A 22,008-nucleotide genomic window follows, 5' to 3' on the forward strand; every position below is an offset into this window, starting at 1 on the left:
TGTGTTGAAAAGTACAAAGACATTTACGTTTGGCCGAAACTTAAAAAAAATGTGTTTTCGGATCAGTGTTTACGCTATTCTTTTTTCATTATTTTAATTAAAGGAATACGCCGGTAAAGTTTAACAGGAACCTCTTTGAATATTCCATTTATATTCTCATTAAACTTATTATGAAAATAAATAAGGAATAAACGTCGCGGAGGTTCTAATCTTACGGTTAAAGGTGTGAATCCCTTAAAAGTAGTTTGTAATTTGCAACCTAATTAATAAATAGTCTAATAAATAGTTGATTAGGATATCCATTATCATCGATTAAGAACGGAGAAACCGTATTTAATTAATTATCTTTATCCATGAAGTAAGTAGTTTTGAACTTATGTCATACATCGGTAATTACTGTACCTTTTAAGGAGAGTGTTTGATGCAAAGAATAATTAAAATGTTTTTAATTGAATTAATAAAATACTTACCGACTGGAAGGCAGTTGAAGAGATCAGTAAATGTTTTCCATAATTTTATTGTAAACCTTCGTTTACATTCATCGTAAAATCCGTAAATCCTGAAACATTAATTTTAATACGGTTACTTTGTAATAATATAAATTTATAAGGTATTGTAATAAGTGACTTTTTCATTTTTAACCATTAAATCCTGAGGAGGATTAAATCCGGAGGAGGGCTGGATTTTAAACCTTTTTCCCCAGTTCCCATAACATTTTTCGTTAGGTTTTCATAATATAAATCTGAAAAATACATTTTTATAAGTAAAAAATAAATTTAAGTTGAAAAATTGAAAAGTAGAATGTAAAAATTTTCCGTCAGAATTTCATTTCGTCGGAAATAGAATCCAAAGACATTAAAAACGATCTACAATATGTGAAACCTTAAGTAAATTTTCTTCAGTTAAAGATAGGAAAATGAAATTTAGCAAATCCTTCTCTCTCAAAACGATTTGTTTTTGAGAACAAGCAACTAGAAGGGCCCCGTGAGGAAAGGCAACTCAAGCATTTCAAATGGAAAGGATGGGGATTTGAAACGTAAGTTTAAAGCGCAATGAAAAACAAAATACGATGTAAAAGTCTTCAACTCGCATCGCCTGATATTTTTTTAGAGCATATTTGTGGCCTCTTAAATAACTGCTTGACAACGAAACATTAAAGAAATGAAATTAGGAAACGTTCTTACCTCAAAACTCTCTAGTTTTCGATATGAGATCGCTACTTGGGATTTCTGCTGCCCACTTTTAAAACTGGCAATGAAAAATATTGAATGGCCGATGTTTCGGTTTCGATTGCCGTAATCCGATGTTTTTGAAGTCTAATTTTTGTTTTTAAAATAATGATACGAGCTTACTCTTTCTGTTAAACATTTTTCTCGTTCCACGGCGGCTTAGGGTATAGTGGTTCGTACCCAAAAATAGATCTTTCGAAGTAGGAGCATTTACTAAATTTCAATTTTTGTATGTTAAACTGCTGAAAATTTATATCAGAGTTCCCCCTTACATTATTAACATTTTGTACGGGCAGTATATCTGACGTCAGGGATTTTTTTGGAATTTAAAAAATTTTGTATAGTTTACCCAGAAATCAAAACTGCTTTGAGAGAGAAGGTGAGACTGGCGAGAAACTGGACCGAAATACGCGACTCCTTCTTTGAGGAGATTTTGGAACATGCGGCCCTTCTCGAACCGCCCTAAACTGTTGGACCGGAAGTTCGCTTTTACAGGCTTCCACCCGGAGAACTCCCGCTCAGGGTTGACCACCACACCGCTGTCATCATCTCAATTCCCCCCCCCCCCCCCCGAGGGGAGAAGATCCCGCCTCGTAGCGTGTCAGGTCGCTACATCAACCCCCCGTTCCTTGCCAGTAATGGCTTTAACGGAGGACATCCTCTTGCCCTCAAACTGTAACACATTCCACAGTGTACAGCCCGGCCACGGGGAGATGCCACCGTTGCAGATGCCCCGAGGGACATCTACATCGGTAATTCGTCACGAGAGATAGTATTGAGCTCTGCCTTCCGAAGAAGACAGCTGACACCTAACGCTACCACGTTGCCCTCAGGAACTAAGCAAAAGCCTAACTCGCGGAGAAAAAGACCCCGCGCCTACCACAATCAGCCTAAACTATACTACGCCCCTAGTACATAGATGCATCAAGAATGCCACGACAGCAGATTCAGTCACCGCAACGGATCGTAAGTATTTAAGCGATCGAAGTACAGCCGCAAGAAACAATAAACCAAATCCCAGAGGTTCTAAAGTTTGGTCCGTCGGGAGCTGAGTATAACCTCTAATCTCCCACTACAGCTCCGGTTAGGAGGGCCTCTCGGATAACACCCTGGTCGATCGCAACCAATTTCACCCCCATTAGGTGTGCACTCCGTTAGTAAATCGTGCACGGGGAGCGAAACCCCCGAACACAACCTCCATTGAAACTAATCTAACCGAGGCCGGTGCCTAAGCGGCGGTGCCTAAGGGACAAGGCCCCGCAAGCGCCAACACAGGTACGAGAAGCCACAGGCTAGTCAGTAATTATACAGCAGCGTAAGCCGCTAGGATACCTACACTCTGCCAGGCCGACACCATCAAGAAAATGCCGCTACCCAGACAAGTCTGGGACTGAAAAACCTACCGCCAGATCCACCTATGTCCAATGCGGAATCGACTCTGCAAGCAGAGCAACACCAACAGAAACCCGCGGTCGAGAAATAAAACTGCCAAAGAAGCGATTTGGCTTCGCAGTAAGAAAAATACAGCCTTCCGCATCAGAAATGAGGTGGATCATTATGAAAGAACAACTAAACGACCTGGCAGATCGCCCAACTACAATGAGCGGTGTTGAAAAACAACACCGAGACTCCAGCAACAACTATCCTAACTGTGTGCAAAGACAATGCCCCAAAGAAGGATACTAACTATCCAAGGAATTGAAATACAATTCTACCGCACGTAAGTAACAACCACAGTCCTTACTGTTGACCGAATGCTTGCACTCTTTGCGCAACCTTTTACAGTTAACGCATGACTGAGCCTCGGCTTTTTGCGGACAGTCGTCGCGCTTGTGACCTTCCGCGCCACAATGCGGGCAGACTGACGCATACTTACAGAATTTGGCCCTGTGACCAAAACGACAGTACTTGAAGCATCTTTGCACATCAATGTACTCCTTAACCCTACAGGAAGTAAAATCGACATACAACTTACCCTCAGACACAAATTTTTGAAAGAGACCAGCGCCAAGTTCAAAAACGCCATGATACCGCTGAGCCTCACGGCGGCCGGTCTTGAAGAGTAGCCTACACTCTTTTGCAAAAGCAGCCTCATCCAACTCGGTGTTCTGCTCCCTCACGAGAGACAGAACCTCCTTATCAGATAACCGCCGGTCAATGTCGTAGACAATGACCCAGGGCCTACGCTTGCGCTTGGGGTCGACCTGGACCTCAAGCTTTTTCACCTCCGGAGACTACGGGATGACTCGGACTGTCTCCTTGTCATTCGCTGCTTGGAAGCCTGACTAGCCTCACGCTTCCCCTTTACAACACCGTAGAAACGCCTTTGCTCCCTCGGGGTAGGCGTCGGGACACTAATAACTTTGACCTCAGCGGACTTTGAGGCCAACTTCTCGTAACCATCTGCCAAGGCAGACAGCACACCCTTAATATGCCGCAATCGGGGCAATATTCTGGCCCTCGCACTAGCGCTGACGCTTTTAGGACCTTCAATAAAACTGAAGAGATAGTCTAAGCTCTGTCGAGCAGCCGCCAGCATAGCCTCGGAGCTCCCAGGTTCTCAATGGGAAGCCACGAAATCCTCCACCAAAGGATCATTAACACACTCCCGGGTGGGAGCCCTAACCACCTCTATCTCAGAGAGCTCACTCTCCGAGCAAGAGGGAAACGGTGAAACCTCCGCTCTCCTCTTGCGCCCAGGCCGAACTACCAGATGCTCATCTAGACTGGCCAGAGATACCCTAGCCTGCCTACTATCGGGTCGAGACATACTCGCCATCTTCCTTCTACAAGAAACTCTGGGCGAACCCACGTATGTGACGACTGCCCGCAGCGAGCCACGGACAGCTGGGGACCTTCTTTATCCCCTGTCACTCTTTGTTCCTGGATCGCTTCTTCTGGATCGATTAAGTGCAATACGGAACACGTACGGCACAAAACCACGGATAACGGCCCTCGCTCTAAAAAGAGCGCAAGCAGGACTAGGGAAAGCCAAAAATATTCCCTTGCTTGTTACGGGGACTTACAACCAGAAGTCGTTGCCACCTTTCAGCCCCGATGAGGCAGGTACGCGTCGTATAAAACTACTCCAATCACTTCCCAAAGAAAGTGAAATAATGAGTCTAACTTGGAAAGCACTTACCGTGATCGCAATAGCTCTATTCAGCAAGACTGAAACCACTGGAAGGTCCACACTCGACCAGCAGCCAAAATACACCAAATAGCAATCTAACCACAGTACTCTGGACGCACTTCAGGAGACCAGAGTATCACACCGCTGTCATCAGCCATTCTTGACTTCGCAAGAGAACGCCCCTCCGATTTGGCTAGCCACTTGCTACCTTGCTCTCCTAGTGCAGTTCCAGCTACCGCCTTCCCTGCACAATTCGAAGTAGAGGCTACCGCAGGTTTTACGTGCAATGCTACTGGAAACGATAGGTAGAGGTACCTCCCCCGTGCAGATCACGGGATCCTTAGCCGGAACCCGCGGCCTTGGCGGCGACCTTCCGATCAACCTTCGCGGTGCGAAGGGGTCAACGGATACCAAGTCCTTGGTGAAACCTACCAAGTCGTTCAGACTATCGCCTCCGGTTTGCCGCTTCATGCCTATAAAAGAAAAACTACATCAGCTGCAACGCCAGGCACTACGTTTACAGCTCGTAAGAAACCTATCACCTGACACAAAACCAGGTGAGCGTCCGCAAATGTAGTCCGAGCACGGCTGTCTGTCCATAACCCCAATCGAACAGTCAAAAGCTAAAACGCTCCTAATATATGACCACCGGCGAGGTCGGAGCGAAATCGCTTCCCGAACCTGCCAGAGGACCTGAAATTTCCTTGGCCTCACGAAATACGAAATAGGGTCACCGACAGACAAAGGAAACGTCCTTATTTAGCCGACGGTGGCACTACTGCAACACACTATGCCGCTGTTTTGGGTAACACTCCGCAACAACGTAGGTTGATTAACCGCCACCGATCGCTGTACAGCCCCGACGACGAGAACGTAGAACACTGCTCTTGCTGAAAAAGTTTCTGTCTTCTATGAGTTGGAACGCTGCAATATTCTCGTTGCCCTACAGTCCGTGGTACGTGAATATTTATCTAACCGTACGGCTATGTTTAAGGATGCGCACCTAGTTTTGGAAAAATCCATACCAGGGGAAGTTCACAGGATTCCGTTCTCGTTCCCCTGCTGTGGAACCTGCTATTCGACGGATTTCTGGATTGACATATCCTGAAGGGGTCATGGCCGAGGCTTCCGCCGATGACTGTTTCCTTTTAGTTCGTGGTAATTCACGACCACAGCTAGATTAACGGTCGCAGATGGCCTTGTCAACCGCAGAGGGCTGGATAGACATTCTAAATTTAAAGATTTCTCTGCCCAAGACAAAGTTTATGCTTCTCAAGGGTGAAGAAAAATTATTGTACAGTCGTAACCCCCGTATTAAGTATAAAGGCTGTGTAATCAGCCGGGTTAGAGTTCATAAATACCTAAGTATTTTGTTTGATGAAAAGTTGCTATTTAACAACCACATTAGGCAAGTAGCGGCGGACGCCGTCTCAGCGATACACAAACTTAGAAGGATTGCTCGGAAAGAGTAAGGGTTTTTGGGCCGTCAAATGTATATGTTATACCGAGGTGTCTTCGAAAGCATGACCACTTACGTGTCCCCGTTTAGGCGCATAGGTTAGAAATGAATAGAGCACTTTTTCAAAATTTAAGGAGTGGTCAGCGCAGAGCCTTAATGTTTTGCACTGGTGTTTTTAAAACAACCTCCTGCGAAGCTAGCACCGTATTGGGAAAGGCTCTCCTAATCGATTTAGTGGTGAAAGTTTGGGCAGCGATGTAGAAATTGCGAAGAGGTCGGGAAACCGAGGTATTCGGGATGCGGTTTCAAGCCGGGCCAGTACCGAAACGGAACGGTGATCACAATGCACCGGATCTAAATTTCGTTCAGTTGACCATCACCCGCCTGCAGAAGAAGCTTCAGAGCCTTACGATGGAAGCACGGCAGCTGAATGCGACACCACGACTAAGGAAAGCTCCTTGTATATATTTATACAGGATTTGGGAGGTGGTATGCCTCGAGCTCGTTTTTAAGTGAAACGGGTTCCCGGGTGCTCACCAACCACGTTAACGTGAACAAAATTCTGTTTCGGTTCCGCCTGGCAGCCGATTAGCTTTGCGTCTGCGGGGAGATCCAATCAAATGAACACCTTAAGTTTGACTGCCCTGCTCTTGCGGGGGCTAGAGATCGGACCACCCTGGATTTTACAGGTCAAGCGGAAAATTGGCCGCTCACAAGCGGCGATTCAATGTGGCGAGAGCTGCATTGTCGGACGTGTGGGTTCCAAGATGCGGTTCAACCGGCATCTTTTGTTTGCTTAAGGTAAAACTTCTTACAACATTACCGTCGGAAACTAACCCTGAGTATGGCTGACCACCAGCTAATTATTATGGCTCCAATCGCTATAAAATAGTAACCAGGTTCTTGCTGGCATTCAGCGACTTAGGCGTGGCAGTGAATTGCCGCCTGGTCGGAATACATTTTATTATGGATCTCATATATATTTTTAGTATTTAACCAGGTGCGCCTGACCATTTTAGCCAATATATGACAAGTGAGCGGTTAGGACATGTAAGCCGATGGTGTATGGCACCGCGCTTAGTCTCCTTACGCTCTTAGGTTTGGTCTTGGAGGTATATTAGGATACCGGTCGCTAAACAGTTTGAGGCTCAGTTGCCGCTTGTGGCACAGACGTTCGGTCGCCCTAAAACATAAGACAGGTTTTAGGGCGACCGAATGGGGTGGTGGCAGGAGAAATGCCATGCAAATCAATCCCAGCAGAAGATTTAAAGAGAACTAAAGAATTGATCAATACATTGAAGGAAACGACTGAAAAGACAGGCTTACGAATATCTTTCAGAAAAACAGAGCTCTTAACAAATATAAAAGATACATCCTAACACCTTAGCAAAGGTTACGGTAATTACCTTGGAGAAATAGTACAGCCCAGAGGACTAAATAAAGAAGGCAATATAACAGGAGCACAAGTACACTATTTATCGTGGTTCTACAGAGATCGAAACGATTCATAAAAAAAAAAAAAAAAAATTAGAAATTTTTCTGGAAGAATTTATAATACAAAAAAGAATCTTGATTCTATCAAAAAAAAAGTTTTCTTTTTAGTTCTGCAATTAGAACATTTACAATCGGCTCTTTAAGTAAATCGTTTGATAATAAGCACATGCTAAGGCGTTCTTAAGGAATTTCCATAATAACTCAATCCATCATAATAGTTATCTTAAAGTTCATTAGTAAAAAAATATTTCTGCTAACCCATCGTAGTCCATAAAAAAAATAATCAAGCGATAACCAGCCGAACAAAGAACACAACAACCTGCATATAAACCATAAAATAATAAAGAAAGAAATAAACAAAATAACATCACTAGATTTGGGAATAGTAATTTCAAACTGTCATTCACACGGATACTTTTCAACCTTCGGTCGTTCCCACTGTTATCAAGCAAATTGATCGCTAAGCGGTTGACGTGATTTTCTAAACGTTGTTGGTATTTAACACTGTGCTGTCTCAAAACCTAGTGAACTGTGTAATCTCCAGTAATTCGTGAATCTCATCCTTCCGTGTGAACCGTGGCGCCTTTGCAATTGTTCTCATTACCTTGTTTGGGAAGCGTTGTGTGATATCTACGTTACTATTATTTGCTGTCCCCCGCAACTCTACGCCATAAGTCCAGATCGATCGTAGTAACTTTGTAAATCAGAACTTTATTCGACAACGTAAGGTGTGAGTTTCTCCGCTGCAGCCGAAGCAGTTCCCTATACTTCGCGTTCGGTTATTTTCTTTTCATCTTCACGTGACACTCCCAGTTCAAAGCCGATCTAAGTGAAGTTCTAGGTACCTCAAACTCTCTGTTTGTGTGATCAAGCCACACGCCATACATGTTCATCATTAAAAAAAATAAAAAAATAGTTTTAATAAAAAATGTTATTAAATGACAGTAATAAAAGTCGTCATTATTAAAAATAAACCGTCTTTCTTTAAAATATGGCGTAAATGTTTTATTCCTAAAGCGAGTTAATCTTAAGTTTAAGATTTAAAAAAACTCGAGATAGCGCTCTTTATTTTAGGTGCCTGGTTACACTTATCCAGATAAGACTAAAGTCGCTTGGTCGCTTTAGAAATACGTCATTGCTTTTTTATTAAAAAGAATAAAATAAAATATTAATTTATAAAGAGAATAATATTTTGAAAAGAAAAGAACATAAGTTTTGATCTTCGAATCGTCTTTAATCATTTTTTTCTGGATATAATTCATTTTTATCTTTATTCGTAAAAATAGATTTCTAGTAAATCTTACTTAACAGTTTATCGTTAAAATTAGGAAATAAAAAAAAAAAACTTAATACAAAAAAGCAATGTTCGCACCTCTCACTGGGAAATTCAAAAGCTTGCTTGTTTTTGTATCTATTTAGGTCAAACGTAAACAAATGTCAAATTTAAATTTTATATAATATCCGGATATATTTTATTTTTATGAGAACTTTGTATAGGAAGGAACCGGAAGTTGTATTGGAACATGTAACCGTTTTGATTAAATTTCCTCTTTTCATTCGTTTAAAATATTTCGATATTTAAATAAATTTTATTTAATTTATATTTCGATACTTAGTACGTTTTTTTAGTCTGTATCTGTAGTTTTTATTGCCGAAATATAATTTATTATTTAATTTGGATTTTTCCTGCGTAATTGACTCTTCCTAATAATGAAGCAGCCGTCTTGATGTAGCTGTAAGTTTTTGTGTTCATTGAATTACTATAATCTTCCCTCTTAGTCATCCTTTTGTTCTAAAGTCGCATAAATTGAATCGAACTACTAGTTCAGTTTTTACGGTCTATCGTATAGTTGTATTTGAATTAAAAAACATATTTGCATATAAATGTCTTTGTTTAACGTATTTTGTTTGTAATTCTTTTAACGATTTTTATTACTGTCATTATTTAATTACATTTTTTTATTAAAACTAACTTGATTATATATATATTTCAATAGCTAGGCATTTTTTTCACTATTTTTCTTACGGCCAGCGCAAAAAAAGAAAAAAACGATAAAAAAAATATAATAAAGTTCTTACCTGTTAATACTAGCACATTCATGATTTCCTCGTAGTAAGAAGAAATTATTCGGGTATTTAATTTTATACGCCAAAAGTAAACAAATTGTTTCTAATGAATTTTTCCCTCTGTAAAAAAGAAGAAAATTAGTATCAGTCGCTTCTGTGAAAAAATAATAATTTAGTATTTGTATTTACCATACGTTATTATAAAATATAATTGTTAAAAGCAACTATAAATTTTAATCGTTAAAAATATTATTACAATCAGAAAAGTCCAACAACAAAAAATCTGTTGTGTCATAATTTTATTTAAGATTAATGTTAGCGGTAATTTTTTATTTATCCCATTTTATTCTCTGAGCCGTTTAGTAGCGTAGACTTGATATCTGTTCACAGAAACATTACTAATTTTAAATTATTAGCCCAGGGCTCAGGGCTCGCACTAGCAGTAAGGGCTCCGATACCCTTACCCGTGGGATAATCCCTGACAAGGACCGAAGTGCCTGACTCATGATGGACGGCGCAAGACTTCGGCAGAGCAAGCTCACAGCAACTCACCGTCAACCCGTCTGTACAACCGAGTAGCAGGATGGCACTACCCCTCCGTACCTCGCCCAGCGTCGGCAAACAGATTACGGTCATGCCACTTAACCCCGCTGCAAACAGCGAAACCAAGAAGCACAACGGCAACCAGCTCGAACAGCCCGGGACTGCCAATCCCGTACTCCATAGGAAGCTTCTGAGCAACACTATCTCCCCGTCGGCCGACATAAGTGCACGTACTGAAGTACCATGTCATTGTCCGCCCAAAACTTGTGCGTAGTTGAGGTTACATGGACGAGGGATTGGATTTATCCGGAGAATTATAATATATTTTCCTGGTGAGGAAAAAAATGCCATCTACGGACTGACTGTTGGACTCGGTAACTGGTTCCGCCAGATGTAGTTAAAGTGCACAGGTGTACCTGCACGCTACCGACTAAACCTCCGCTAATCAAACCCCCTCACGGGGCCATACGCAGCCCCGAAAGGTGCCTCGAGTGCGGGGAATCCAGGGTTCCCGAGCTTCATCACCGTCGCCTATCCGAGCAATGCGGACGAACGACGGCTCCGCAGGAGGCTGCACTTCACCAACTCACTCTCACTTCTCGGTCTCTGGTCCCGTACAGTAAACTTGCAATTTGCATTACCGGGAGCAATTTTCTGCAAGGACAGTGTTCTACATGCACGTTGTCGTGGCTGCACAAAGATCGGTTGGAGTTAGTCAACCTGCGTGGCTGCGAAGTGTTTCACGAAACAGCGGCGTAGTGTTTTGCCGTCGGCTAAATAAGGAAGTTCTCTTTGTGTGTCGGTGTCAGTAAGGTGCCTTCAGTAAGGCGTTACTTTCATTCAGACTGTGGTTGTAGTGCCTGGCCTCAGTCTGTGCTACTTGCTTAAGCTGGAATGGAGCAATTCGGGGAAGATTGCTTGGAGGACTTGGTTGGTTTTGCCAAGGAGTTGGTGGCCGTTGACCCCTTCCATTCGGGAAGGTCAAAAGACAGGTCTCCGCAGAAGCCCCGATCCTCCGCAAAGGAGGATCGGAGGTTTCCACAGGGAAGGTGCTGTGCCCTCTTGAAACGGATTGTACAAAGAATCCGGCCAAAACCTCTGTCACGAGGGTAGGCTGTACATCTGTCAGGGTAGGCTGCGACCGGAACCGCACAAGGAGTGCGCGGCAAGGAGGAGAGGTGAGCCAAGCTCGAAGGGAGGTTCCCCACGAAGTTAAGGGAAGTGGAGGATGGCGGTGTAGTGATCGGGCCTAGGCGGGAGGTCTTGGGAGGTAAGCCTGCGGAGAAGCAGGTCAATTCCGGGCCCAAAAGTTTAGTTCGGATCCAGGGGATGTGGTCGGGATGGACTAAAATATCCTCAAAAAACGAGTCGAGAGTATCCTTGGAGATTAGTCAGCTTGTCAATTCCTATTTCAGTCAATGTGCATTGTTGGTCTCGGATCTGGCATTAAAATGTGAGATACTCCAAGGTGCCAACATTGCCTTGGACTCGGTCATTTTACGACTGTCCGTAAGGTGGACCAGGTTGTGGAGGGAGTCAGGCGCTTCAAGCCGATGACTGGTGAGGCTCTGGGTGAACTCCACAAATCTATAAAATGGGTGGAGGAGAAGGTTAGAAAGCCTGCAGTGACTGCCGCGCCTGCGCTTAAGCGGATTAGTCCACCGCTGCCAGTTTAGGCGCCGGCTAACAAAATTAAGCGGGCCAATGTTAAGAAGGTTCCGCTAAAACCTGGTCCGGGGGCTTCGTCTTTAGCAATGGAGCTAACTCCTAAGAAGTTCCTGGAAATAGCGGAGGGAAATGATCCAAGTCTCCCGGGGCACTAAAACAAGGGACTACAGTGTCATCATGGAAGTCATAGGTGAGTGGCAAGCAAAGCAGCTGCTGGAAGCCGACGTTCTGACACGGAACGAACTGAAGGCTCAGTTGCTGGCCGAGCGGAGGCCTAGATATTGGTATAAAATATGGCAAGGGCGACAAGGGTAAAGGAGCCCAAAATCCTCACGGCCGTGCACGGGCATAATTCTTCATTGGAAATGTCCGTTGAGGATTTCCTTCTGGAAAACAAGGTGGCAGGCAGCCGGGGAGGAAGGAAGCCCCAAAGAGTCACTGCGTGTTGGAGACCTCTCCAAAGATCCAGCAGGTCTTGTTGGTGGGTGTACGTCTGTTTTTCGGGTTGATCTCGCAAAGGGTCGTCGATCATATAGAGATCGCCCGATGCTAAAAGTGTAAGGGCTTCGGTCACACCTCTTTCCGCTGAAGAGCGCAGTTGGATATGAGTGGTCACTGTGCTCCTCCAAAGCACAGGGCAGCCAATTGCGCTTCCAAGTCTGCGTCTGTCAAGTGCGCCGCCTCTACCTTGGTGAGTGGCAGCCATGCTGGACACCGGATCTGGAATAGACAGTGCAGTGTTTATGATATTGCAAGGGCGAGAGCTGTAAAAAACACAGCTTATGGCGGCGGCTGAATTGGGGGAAGCCGTTGAGGACAGATTCCATCATATTGAACGCTTGCGCCTGGGGCAGTTGAATTTGCATCTTGCCCGGGCGGCCACCAGTGAAGCCATTAGACTCCTTGAGAAGTACAACTGCAAGGCTCTCTTGGTCCAGTATCCGAACGCGGTCGGTGGCAGGGTGGTCGGCTTCCACGGGGTAGATGTTATTCTCGTGGGAGACGACCGCTCTCCGCGGTCGTAATTGCCTCAGATTCATTAGATGTCTCAATGGGTGGATGAGCAATTCACCGTCGTGCGAGTCATGAGGGGTGCGCTGGATGTTGTACTAGTGAGTTGCCCATTCACTCTCCGGTCCATTTTCTTCACCTCAGCATTGGAGAGCTTTTCCTTCAATCTAACTTCAGATGAGAATAACTTCCCTGTATTCCTCCTCCTTAATTTTCAGAAAGTCCGATGGAAATTTGGATACCGCCTCCCACTCTTTGAGGCCCCTAAGCATGTAATCTACTGTGTTCTCGGAAGTGAGCCAGTCTAGGTCCCAACGTCTCCTTGTTACATCCCACCGGTGGCAGACATAAAATCTGTGTTAAGGCGTGCCAACCAACCCACAGAACCTGCACTGAGGTAATTCTCTTCGTTTGAATCGGCAAAAGAACGCTGAGAAGTCCCCGTAACCGAACATGAGCTGGGTGAGGTAGAAATTCACTTCACCATGCTCCTTCGAATCCATGCGTTTAAATTAGGTATCACCCTCCTTGTCCATGCTCCTTTTATCGAGTTATCCCACGCCACTGGCCATTTTTGGAGTAGCTGTCTGTTGCCCACATCTCCTGGCATTCCATCATAAATTCTTGACAGTTGTTTCGCCCAGAGGTGTATCAGAAGGACACCAGTTCAACTGTATCACAGGACACTGTGCGGAAGGCTGACGACACCTTCAGTGCTGCCCGCCATTGAAGAGAAGAAAGCGTTCTGACATTCTTCTCCCTGTCAAGGGCGTCACTCCAGACCGAAACGGCATAAAGCAGGATAGAGGTGAGCCCGACATTATCAACCTCCTTTTACCAGCAGGCGGCTCCTTCATGTTACACAACAATTTTCTGAGGTGGTTCATCACGTTCTCAGCCCGATCTATAACATCAGATATATGTTCATTATAAAGGCCCGACCTCTGTAACCTGACCCCCCTGGTATTTTACACTCCTTGATGCGACTATTCTGATTCCGTCTACACTGATTTCTATTTCTCAGATGTGTCTCCTACCGATCATGGCAAGCATTGAAGTCTTCCTAGGGAACAAGCAATGCCCCTATTTCTGAGCCAGCCGCTCACAATCGCGACGGCCTCATTGGCCGTATCCTCGACATCGGTTTTGGTGAAACCTGCAATCAGCAATGTCAGATCATTGAAGTATGCTATAATTTGGGTGTTTCCAAGAAACGACAGCCTTAAAAGATCATCAAACGCCAAATTCCATAACAGAGAGGCTAACTTTGAGCCCTCTCCATGCATGTCAAATTCAACCTCACCGTCCTCCGTCCCCGCTTTCATTTTCCTTTCATGAAGGTATTTCATGAAAGGTATTTCAACGCTTTCAACGCTGTTGAAAGCGTTCCTTACGTCAAGGAGAACCACAAGCGGGATCCTCGGATTTCTCAAGGTACCGCAACATCTGTCTCTGACTCAACAGATCGATTTTTCATATAGCGTCGATCGTCGACTTTCCTTTTCTGAACTCGAACTGATTCTCTAATCCTCTTCTGTTATCTTGAAGAGGTTCAGTAGGACCTTAGGCCAAACCTTCTCATGACCATCCCGTAGACCCTCGCCTAAAAATTAGTGTCCAGGTCCTCCACAATTTTCCGCCATGCCTCTGCCTTTGCCGATTTAATACCGGCATACAGGGATTTTCTTGCCTTCAGCCAGCACATTTATATTTGCATTACTCCTTCTCCTGACTCGCTGGAGCCTCTTCCTAGAAGCAAGTGCGGTTGCCCTTAGGGAGCCAACAGCCGACGACTACCGGTAGACGCATTCCTTCTGAACCCGCTACGAGACCTGGCGTTCCGAGACGCCTTTGCAAGGGCATCCGTCAGATCCTTTGGTCGTCGCGATTGGGATAACTCAAATCTAGCAGCAGTAGAGTCTACGATCCTCATCGTTTGAACAACCGACGGATTCCACCACCTCTCGGGCTGGGCAGGCTGAGTCTGCGCATTGGATTGTGAAAGCGATTGCTCGATGATCGCTTGCAAACTCTTCGTCGAGGACGAACAGACTCTCGACACCATATTCTCATGTGTCGCCGTGATATTCACCGCGGATCCTCTACTACTGCCTATGTATGTCGGCTTGGTCGATGTGTTTAGAACTACCATCCCTGAAATGCCCAGCACGGTAGCTAGAGCGTAACCTCTGCAAGTGGATCTCAAACCTCCCAACTCCCGTATTCTGCATTTAATCACCCGAAAGAATCACGGGTTTCTTAGCTCTCTATAAATACTCTTCCAGTTCCGCTAGGAACGCTTCTAACTCGTCTCACACAATATCGGGGGAGTCTTAGCAGCATATGAGCGTGAGTTCCGATAACTCACGATGCCCTCACTACTTCTAACTTCAATGACCGCATGCTTCTCTGAGATGTTCCTTATCGCAGCATCGCTATTAGTATCTGTGTACCAGGCCTCATTGACCGTAACACTTTTGTTCGGCTCAGAAAGTAACACAAAGTCAAAGCCGTTCACCGTCACAGCTGACCGCAGTAGGTCGTGAACAGTTGCACTTCTATTTATGTTAAGTTCCAGACACTTCATTGTTTAGCGTGTCTGCAGTTCCGAGAGTCCATCCGATGCCCCTCTTTGCTACATACTACAGACCTCGGCTGTTCTTTGCAATAGAACCTCGACTAATCCTTGGCAGAGCATTCATCTGCCTTGTGACCTTCCATACCATAAATAAGGAGGTGCAGACCTCCTCGAGTTGGTGCAATGAGCCCGTTTATGTTCCACTTGGTCACAGTTAAAATATAGGGCAGATCTGTCAGTACCCTAGCAAGAGCAGGAATATTATTATTATTACTAATATTATTATTTTCAGTAAAAAGTAAGCCGTTTAAATAAAAAAATTAAAAAAGTTATTATTAATATATTTTTGTTTTTAAATAAAATTTTTGAATTCATTTGAATAAATGTTTAAATAATGAATTATTATACATTGAAACGAATAAGTATTGTTAGATTTTCTTTTTAAATTGTTCGGCTACATATTGATAAAAAAGTATACATTGCATAGGATATTATGATTTAATATTAATTTAAATAAACCATAAATAATTTATTTTACGGCTCGTTGAGTATAATAACGACCTAAAAATAATAGAATTATTTAAAAAATAATAATAAAAACAATATATATATATATATACATACTTATGTATTGATTCTTAAATTATAACTTAATGTACTTTTTTTTAGAGTTGGCAGTAGCACTTTGATGATAAATAAGTTGTAACTTGGTTTCTGTATTCATAATTGTCTATAGGATATATATATATATATATATTGTCTTATACTGACTTTAAAGTAACAAATGACGTTAGTCAGTGTATGTATGATAGCTATGCATGTATTAAAAGAAATAATGAATTATTTGCTGTTTAGAAAAAAAAAATTATTGTGGACCTATCGTGTAACAATTTTTCTAAATTAGTTTTATAATTTCATTGTTACTTTCATACACCGACCACTCTAACGAATAGTAGTGGTAAAGCGAAAATTTTATTTAAGTGACACCTTATAATAATTAAGATCATAAATATACGAGACGATTTAGTTTTTGAAATGCAGTGTCGCATTTCAAAATACGGGGTACTAATAATTCTGGTTAAAAATTATTATTTGGTTTTGGAAATGAGTGCGAACATTTTATTTTTCACTTTAGCCTAATTAAATGCGGTCCAAAATAATAATAGATGATAAATTTGGTAAACTTTGAACGAGATGAACATTTTCACCGTTTTAGTTAAAGAAAATTTATTTTAGAAATGTATCCCAAAATAGCTGACTTTTGCGTTACACTTACTAAAAATCTGATTGTGAATTGATGTTTACTAGATATTCTAGAAATAATCAAGGTCAAATTTTATTACAAACAAGTAAATTGTTAATTGTAAACGCGATCTTATTAGTCGCGTTTAATTGTTGAGACTTAACAATTCTCAAAAACTATTAAAAGAAGTACATAAAGCAATTAAATTACATAAAAAGTCACTCGTGAGATTGCTCTACGGAAAAGTGTGAACCATACTTGGCGCGCTTTATCTTTGCTTGAAATCTTAATAAGTCGCTTCTTAATCAGGGTAAAATATTTGTGTAATAACTACTTTTTTTCTCATAAAGGCCGTTTTTAGAGGAATGTTTTACAAGTTATCGGCCACTTTTCAAGTAACGGTTATTTCAGTCGTGGAAGATAAAAAGTCACGAAATTGGTTTTTCCCTCAACAGACTTCTACTTGGAGGAAATTTAAGCGGTAAAAAAAAAAATTAAGTAATGAATTAGGTACAAAAATGTTTCTATTCTTTCAGTAAGCTTCTGAGATACGGGACCCCATGGTGCGACCAAATCTCCCATCCCCTTAACCAATTATAACAAATATTAAATGCCATCCGTGACACATATGCAGAAGCAAATACAAAATTTCAAAGGTTAATCCAAACTAAAGATATCAAACAAACCGATAACCGATGAACAAAATTAGGCTAACTTATCTCAATTTTTGCTCCCACTCCTTGGTCGGAGTTTGATAAGACCAAACAACGCCAGAAAGAATCTTAGCTACCTTAGATTATTTGAAAAAAAAGACCTATCCTTTCAGTAAGATTCGTGATCCGTGAGGTCCACGCGTGAAGCGACCTGTGGGGAATTCGTCCCACCTGACCTGTCAAGACGCAGGGCTCCGGCCTTCAATTTGCTTTCGATCCGACGAAAAGAGGTAATTTGCCTTGGAAACATAACGTTCTTTACGTTCTACAGCCAAGGTATTTATCGGTTTGACACCGGATATATAACACAGACTGCCTCCCGCGAGACTGTTCCATAACCGCCTATAACAGCCGGCAAGAGGAGCCGCTGGGCTCGCAGCAAAATAACCGAATAACACCTAAAGGCCAAGCGGTGAGCCCAGACAGGTGCAGCATGTAGCATAATAGCCTCACTGACACCTTTGTAAAGAATACGCACGTCACGGTAATTCAACCTCCGATCGGGATGAATGACTTTACGGATCGCGTAAAACTCATCAACAGTCTTTTTAGTTACATATTGCAGATGTTCCTTGAACCGAAAATTCTCATCAAGGATAACACCCAGGTACGTTTGAGCCGTAACGTACCGAATGGGAAGACCAGCCATCAGAACTCGGACCCGCCGGGAGGCAGCCAATCGACCCCTCAGCAACATCATTGTGCTTTTCTCTGAACTAAAAATCATCTTCTGTTGGAGACTCTATAACCGGAGTGTCTTACAAGAACGAGCAGCCCGGAATTCTACCCCCTTTCACGAATCTCCTTCAATTAGCCGTAGCGCGTCATCAGCATAAGCGACGATACGAAAACCACTTGGTAACCTTGAGCGCAACATGGAATCAAATTCTGTAATCCAAAGAAAGGAAGTCAAAACACTGCCCTGAGAGCATGCTTTAGTCACGATTTTACACACCTCCAAACTGCCATCACGTAGGGAAATAGTCCGATGGCTGAAATAACTTGAGAGCACTTCTAATTCGTTCCGCGTACATCCAAGCTTCTGCAGGTGAAACAGGGCAGAGGGCCACCATAAGTTATTAAAAGCCCCGGATATGTCCAGAAAAATCCCTACCGCATATTTAAATAAACTAAAGGAAGCTATATCCATCATCTTTAGTACGGCATCCTCAGTACTCTTGCCTGGCGGAAAACCATACTGGTTTTACATTAGCAAATGATCAGTAATCAATCTATCATTAATACGCAAATACAAGACCTTCCAACACTCTTACCGATCACAGGCAAGAGTGACAACGGACGGTAAGAAAACTTCAGTAGGATCTTTGTTGCCGCCTTTGAACTATATTACCAAGTCACCGCGCTTCCAACATGCTGGAAAATACCTAGGTCTTTTGTTTGACGAGAAGTTGCCGTTTAGCAACCGCATTAGGCAAGTAGCGGCGGTCACCGTTTCTGTAATGCACAAGCTTAGGAGGATTGCTCAGAAGGATTACGCACTGTCTGGCCGTCATATCGAGCCACTTGTACATAATCCGAGGGTACCGAGGTGTCTTCGAAAGTACGATCTCTTATGCTGCGTCCGTTTGGGCGCATAGGTCGGAAAGAAATCGAGCAGTTGTTTAAAATTTAAGGAGTTGCTCTGGTGTATTTGCTAAAATTTAAGCTCTGGTGTGTTGAAAACAACCTCCTACGAGGTTACCACCGTATCGGGAAAGGTTTTCCCAACCGATTTAGTAGTGAAAGTTCGCCATATGGAGATTGCAAACTGGTAGGGAGGCCGAGCTATTGGGATGCGTTTTCGAACCGGGCTTGTAACGGAGCGGAACGGTGGTCGAAATGCACCGGTTCTAAGTTTTGAACAGTTGCCCGTCTCCCGCCTGCGGAGGAGATTTTCCAGCCTCGCGATGAATTTATGGCAGCAAGAATGGCAAGCCACGACTAAGGTAAAGTCCTTGTATAGATTTATACACCACTTGAGGGGATGGCACGCCTCTAGTTCGTTTTTAATTGTAAGGGGTGCCCAAATGCTCTCCAAATACGCGAATTTGAGCCAATATCTGCTTCATTATTTTTTTATCGACATTATGAGGTCACCGACTCCAAAAAGGCTTAGATCTTGATTACAAATTCTCTTCGTACGGAAATATTTTTGCACCCGAATATTTTTTTTGGTTTTATATCTTACAAACGGTTTAACATACAATCAAAAATTTGGTTTGGAATCTTTTGATGTACTAATGAGGGATAATTGAATTTTTTTTAAAACAGTCCTCTTTTGTGTTTTTAAGTTTAATCATAATAAACGCCGTTCGTTTCCATTTTTAAAAATACATTAAAATTTAAAAATAATAATAAACATTATAATAAAGTAATTAGCATAAAAAGATATTATTTGAAAATATTTCAATATTTACAACGCAACAACATAAGCTGGAATAGTTGGGTTTATTGAGCCGAGGCATACACAATACAATTAGCGGTGAATGAGGGGCAGGAAAACGGTTATCCTCCGAGAATTGACCTTGTTACGCTTTCAAATGAAAATTGGAAACATAGAAGTCGTTTAATTTGTATGATATTTTATTTCTATTTGTCTTTTTTTTGTACCGTAGTAAACATTCAATATTAGGAACCCGTTTTTGACCAAGAGGAAGCGACAATATTACGCAAATTATTTTAATGCGCTGGAATATCTGGGCTTGAAACTTTCCCGCAAATTTCATTAGAAAAAAAATTATTAAGGCATGATGCTTTAACAGATAACAGACTGTTTTATTTTATTTTTAAACATCATAGTATATATCTTCTACATACGTTAAAACACACACACACACACACACACATATATATATATATATATAAATATACAGACCAGACGCGCGCACACCCCCTACACACATGTACATATACCTCCCCCCAACACAGACACACACACAATGCACGCATTCACACAGACACGTGCGGTTGAGCACGTTGTGTTGTATGATAACTGGATCGCAGTAATTATAAATTTAATTATAGATTTGAATTTTGTATTACGCGTGAATAAACGTTCAAATCAAATCGTTAGTTCCAACCTACACGTCGATTGTAATACTAATAATTCGGTTTGCTCGAAATTTGTCCCGCCACCACTCTATTCGGTCGCCCTAAAACATATGACCGAATGTCTGTGCCACAAACGGCTACTGAGTCTCGAACAGTTTAGCGACCGGTATACCAAATAGCTCCTAGAGCTTACCTAACAGCGTGAGCGGACTAAGCGCGGTGCCATATACCACCGGCTTACGTGTCCCAAACGCTTAACTGTATCCGCTAAAACGGGTAGGCGCACCCCGTCAACTTATAAAAATATATGACATCCGTAAATTAATATTTATTTGCAATAATAGTAATACTAATAATAGTAAATAATATTTTTTTATTAAATTTACTCCTATTTATTTGTGTACAGATATACAAACCGTAAAATAGGCGAGTTAAGTAAGTCGCAAGTCATTTTCTCAAATGTTATACCTATCGTTAAAAGTAATAAGCTTACTGTAGCTTACAGCCGCCAGGCTATAAGTTATGCCTTAATTATGTTTATCACAAGGATTGGCTTTCTATAGCGATCATTATTATTCGCGTAATGCGATTGCGATTAGTTCTTCTAATAGCATATACCATAGGTGCTTTACATTCGTCAAAGCTATAAAAAAAAAGGTGAACGATAACTGTACCGCATTTTGTAACGAAACGATTCTGCTTCGTTTACCCTAGTTCTAGGGTAATTTATTAAATTACTAGATGAAATTATATATATTTCTTCCTACGTTTCAGATTTAATGACTTTTAATAAACATATATACTCGTCTGGTGAAGCGATTCTACGAAAGTGCTTTTAATTATGTAAATAATTGTAAAGCAGTACTTGCTTAAATAATATGTGTGTGTTTTTTAACGTATGTAGAAGATATATATTATGATGTTTAAAAATAAAACTCAATCTGTTCTTTCGATTTCTTTCTTCGAAAGATTAGTCGAGTGTTTGTATACAGAATGTTAAAAAAATTTGCTGAATCTTAAGTAACTTCTGAACAGTAAAACGTAAAAATAAAATTTAGCAAATGCTCGTACTTGAGAACGATATATTTTTCAGTATTAAACTTTCACAGACAGTTTAAGCGCCTCGGAGATTCTTGTGGGGGAAACGTTCATTTTAAAAAGGGTGAAAAACAAGCGTTTGGACAAAGTGGTAGTCATATAATATTTTTTACAACCGATTTTAAAAAGCGGCCTAACAGTACACCCGAAATAGTGATTTCATACCGAATACAGATAGTTTTGATTTAAGATCTTTGTTAAATTTTATACAAATAGTGTCTTTCATTGTCGAGCAGTACTCAACGGTAACTTTGGAAGGTAGTTGTGATAAATATTAAATTCCCAGTACGGGAATATGAATATAGCTTCGTAAATTAATTATTATAAATAAAGGTGTCCCGCCAAGAAACGAAGAAACTTTCTGGAGATAATCTACTGTTGAATATAATGAAAAAAGTTCATATAAACATAATGTTCGAATAAATATGCCTAATTGCACCTTCCAGTATTCGAAACTTATGCCGCTGGATCGATAATATCTTCGATAAATACTTTGTTAATGTATTGAATTGCATATATATTATATATACATTTTATTGCAGATTTATACATAACTATTATTCTATTATTCTATTATTCTATTATACTATTATTCCATTATTGCATTCTTGCCGCATTTGTTTCGCATTATTGAGATTAATCGGTGCATACATGTACAATATTTATATTTGAAGTATTACATTAACTATTTATTTAGATTCGTATTTTTAAATTATATTTT

The 22,008-nt window shown here is 41.7% G+C and overlaps 1 protein-coding gene across 1 annotated transcript in view; it reads right to left on the bottom strand.

Annotated features, from left to right (window-relative positions):
• Window positions 1-22,008, bottom strand: part of LOC142327123 (serine/threonine-protein phosphatase alpha-3 isoform-like) — a 233,024-nt gene that overhangs the window by 55,543 nt on the left and 155,473 nt on the right. The window contains exons 3-4 of the mRNA XM_075370002.1: window positions 9,395-9,502; window positions 471-559 (exon numbers count right to left, since the gene is read on the bottom strand). Of these exons, the coding sequence (XP_075226117.1) occupies window positions 471-559; window positions 9,395-9,502 (197 nt within the window). The remainder of the gene's footprint in view (window positions 1-470; window positions 560-9,394; window positions 9,503-22,008) is intronic.

The sequence above is a fragment of the Lycorma delicatula genome, chromosome 6 (genome assembly GCF_047948215.1).
Source record: "Lycorma delicatula isolate Av1 chromosome 6, ASM4794821v1, whole genome shotgun sequence".
In the NCBI taxonomy this organism is placed as follows: domain Eukaryota; kingdom Metazoa; phylum Arthropoda; class Insecta; order Hemiptera; family Fulgoridae; genus Lycorma; species Lycorma delicatula.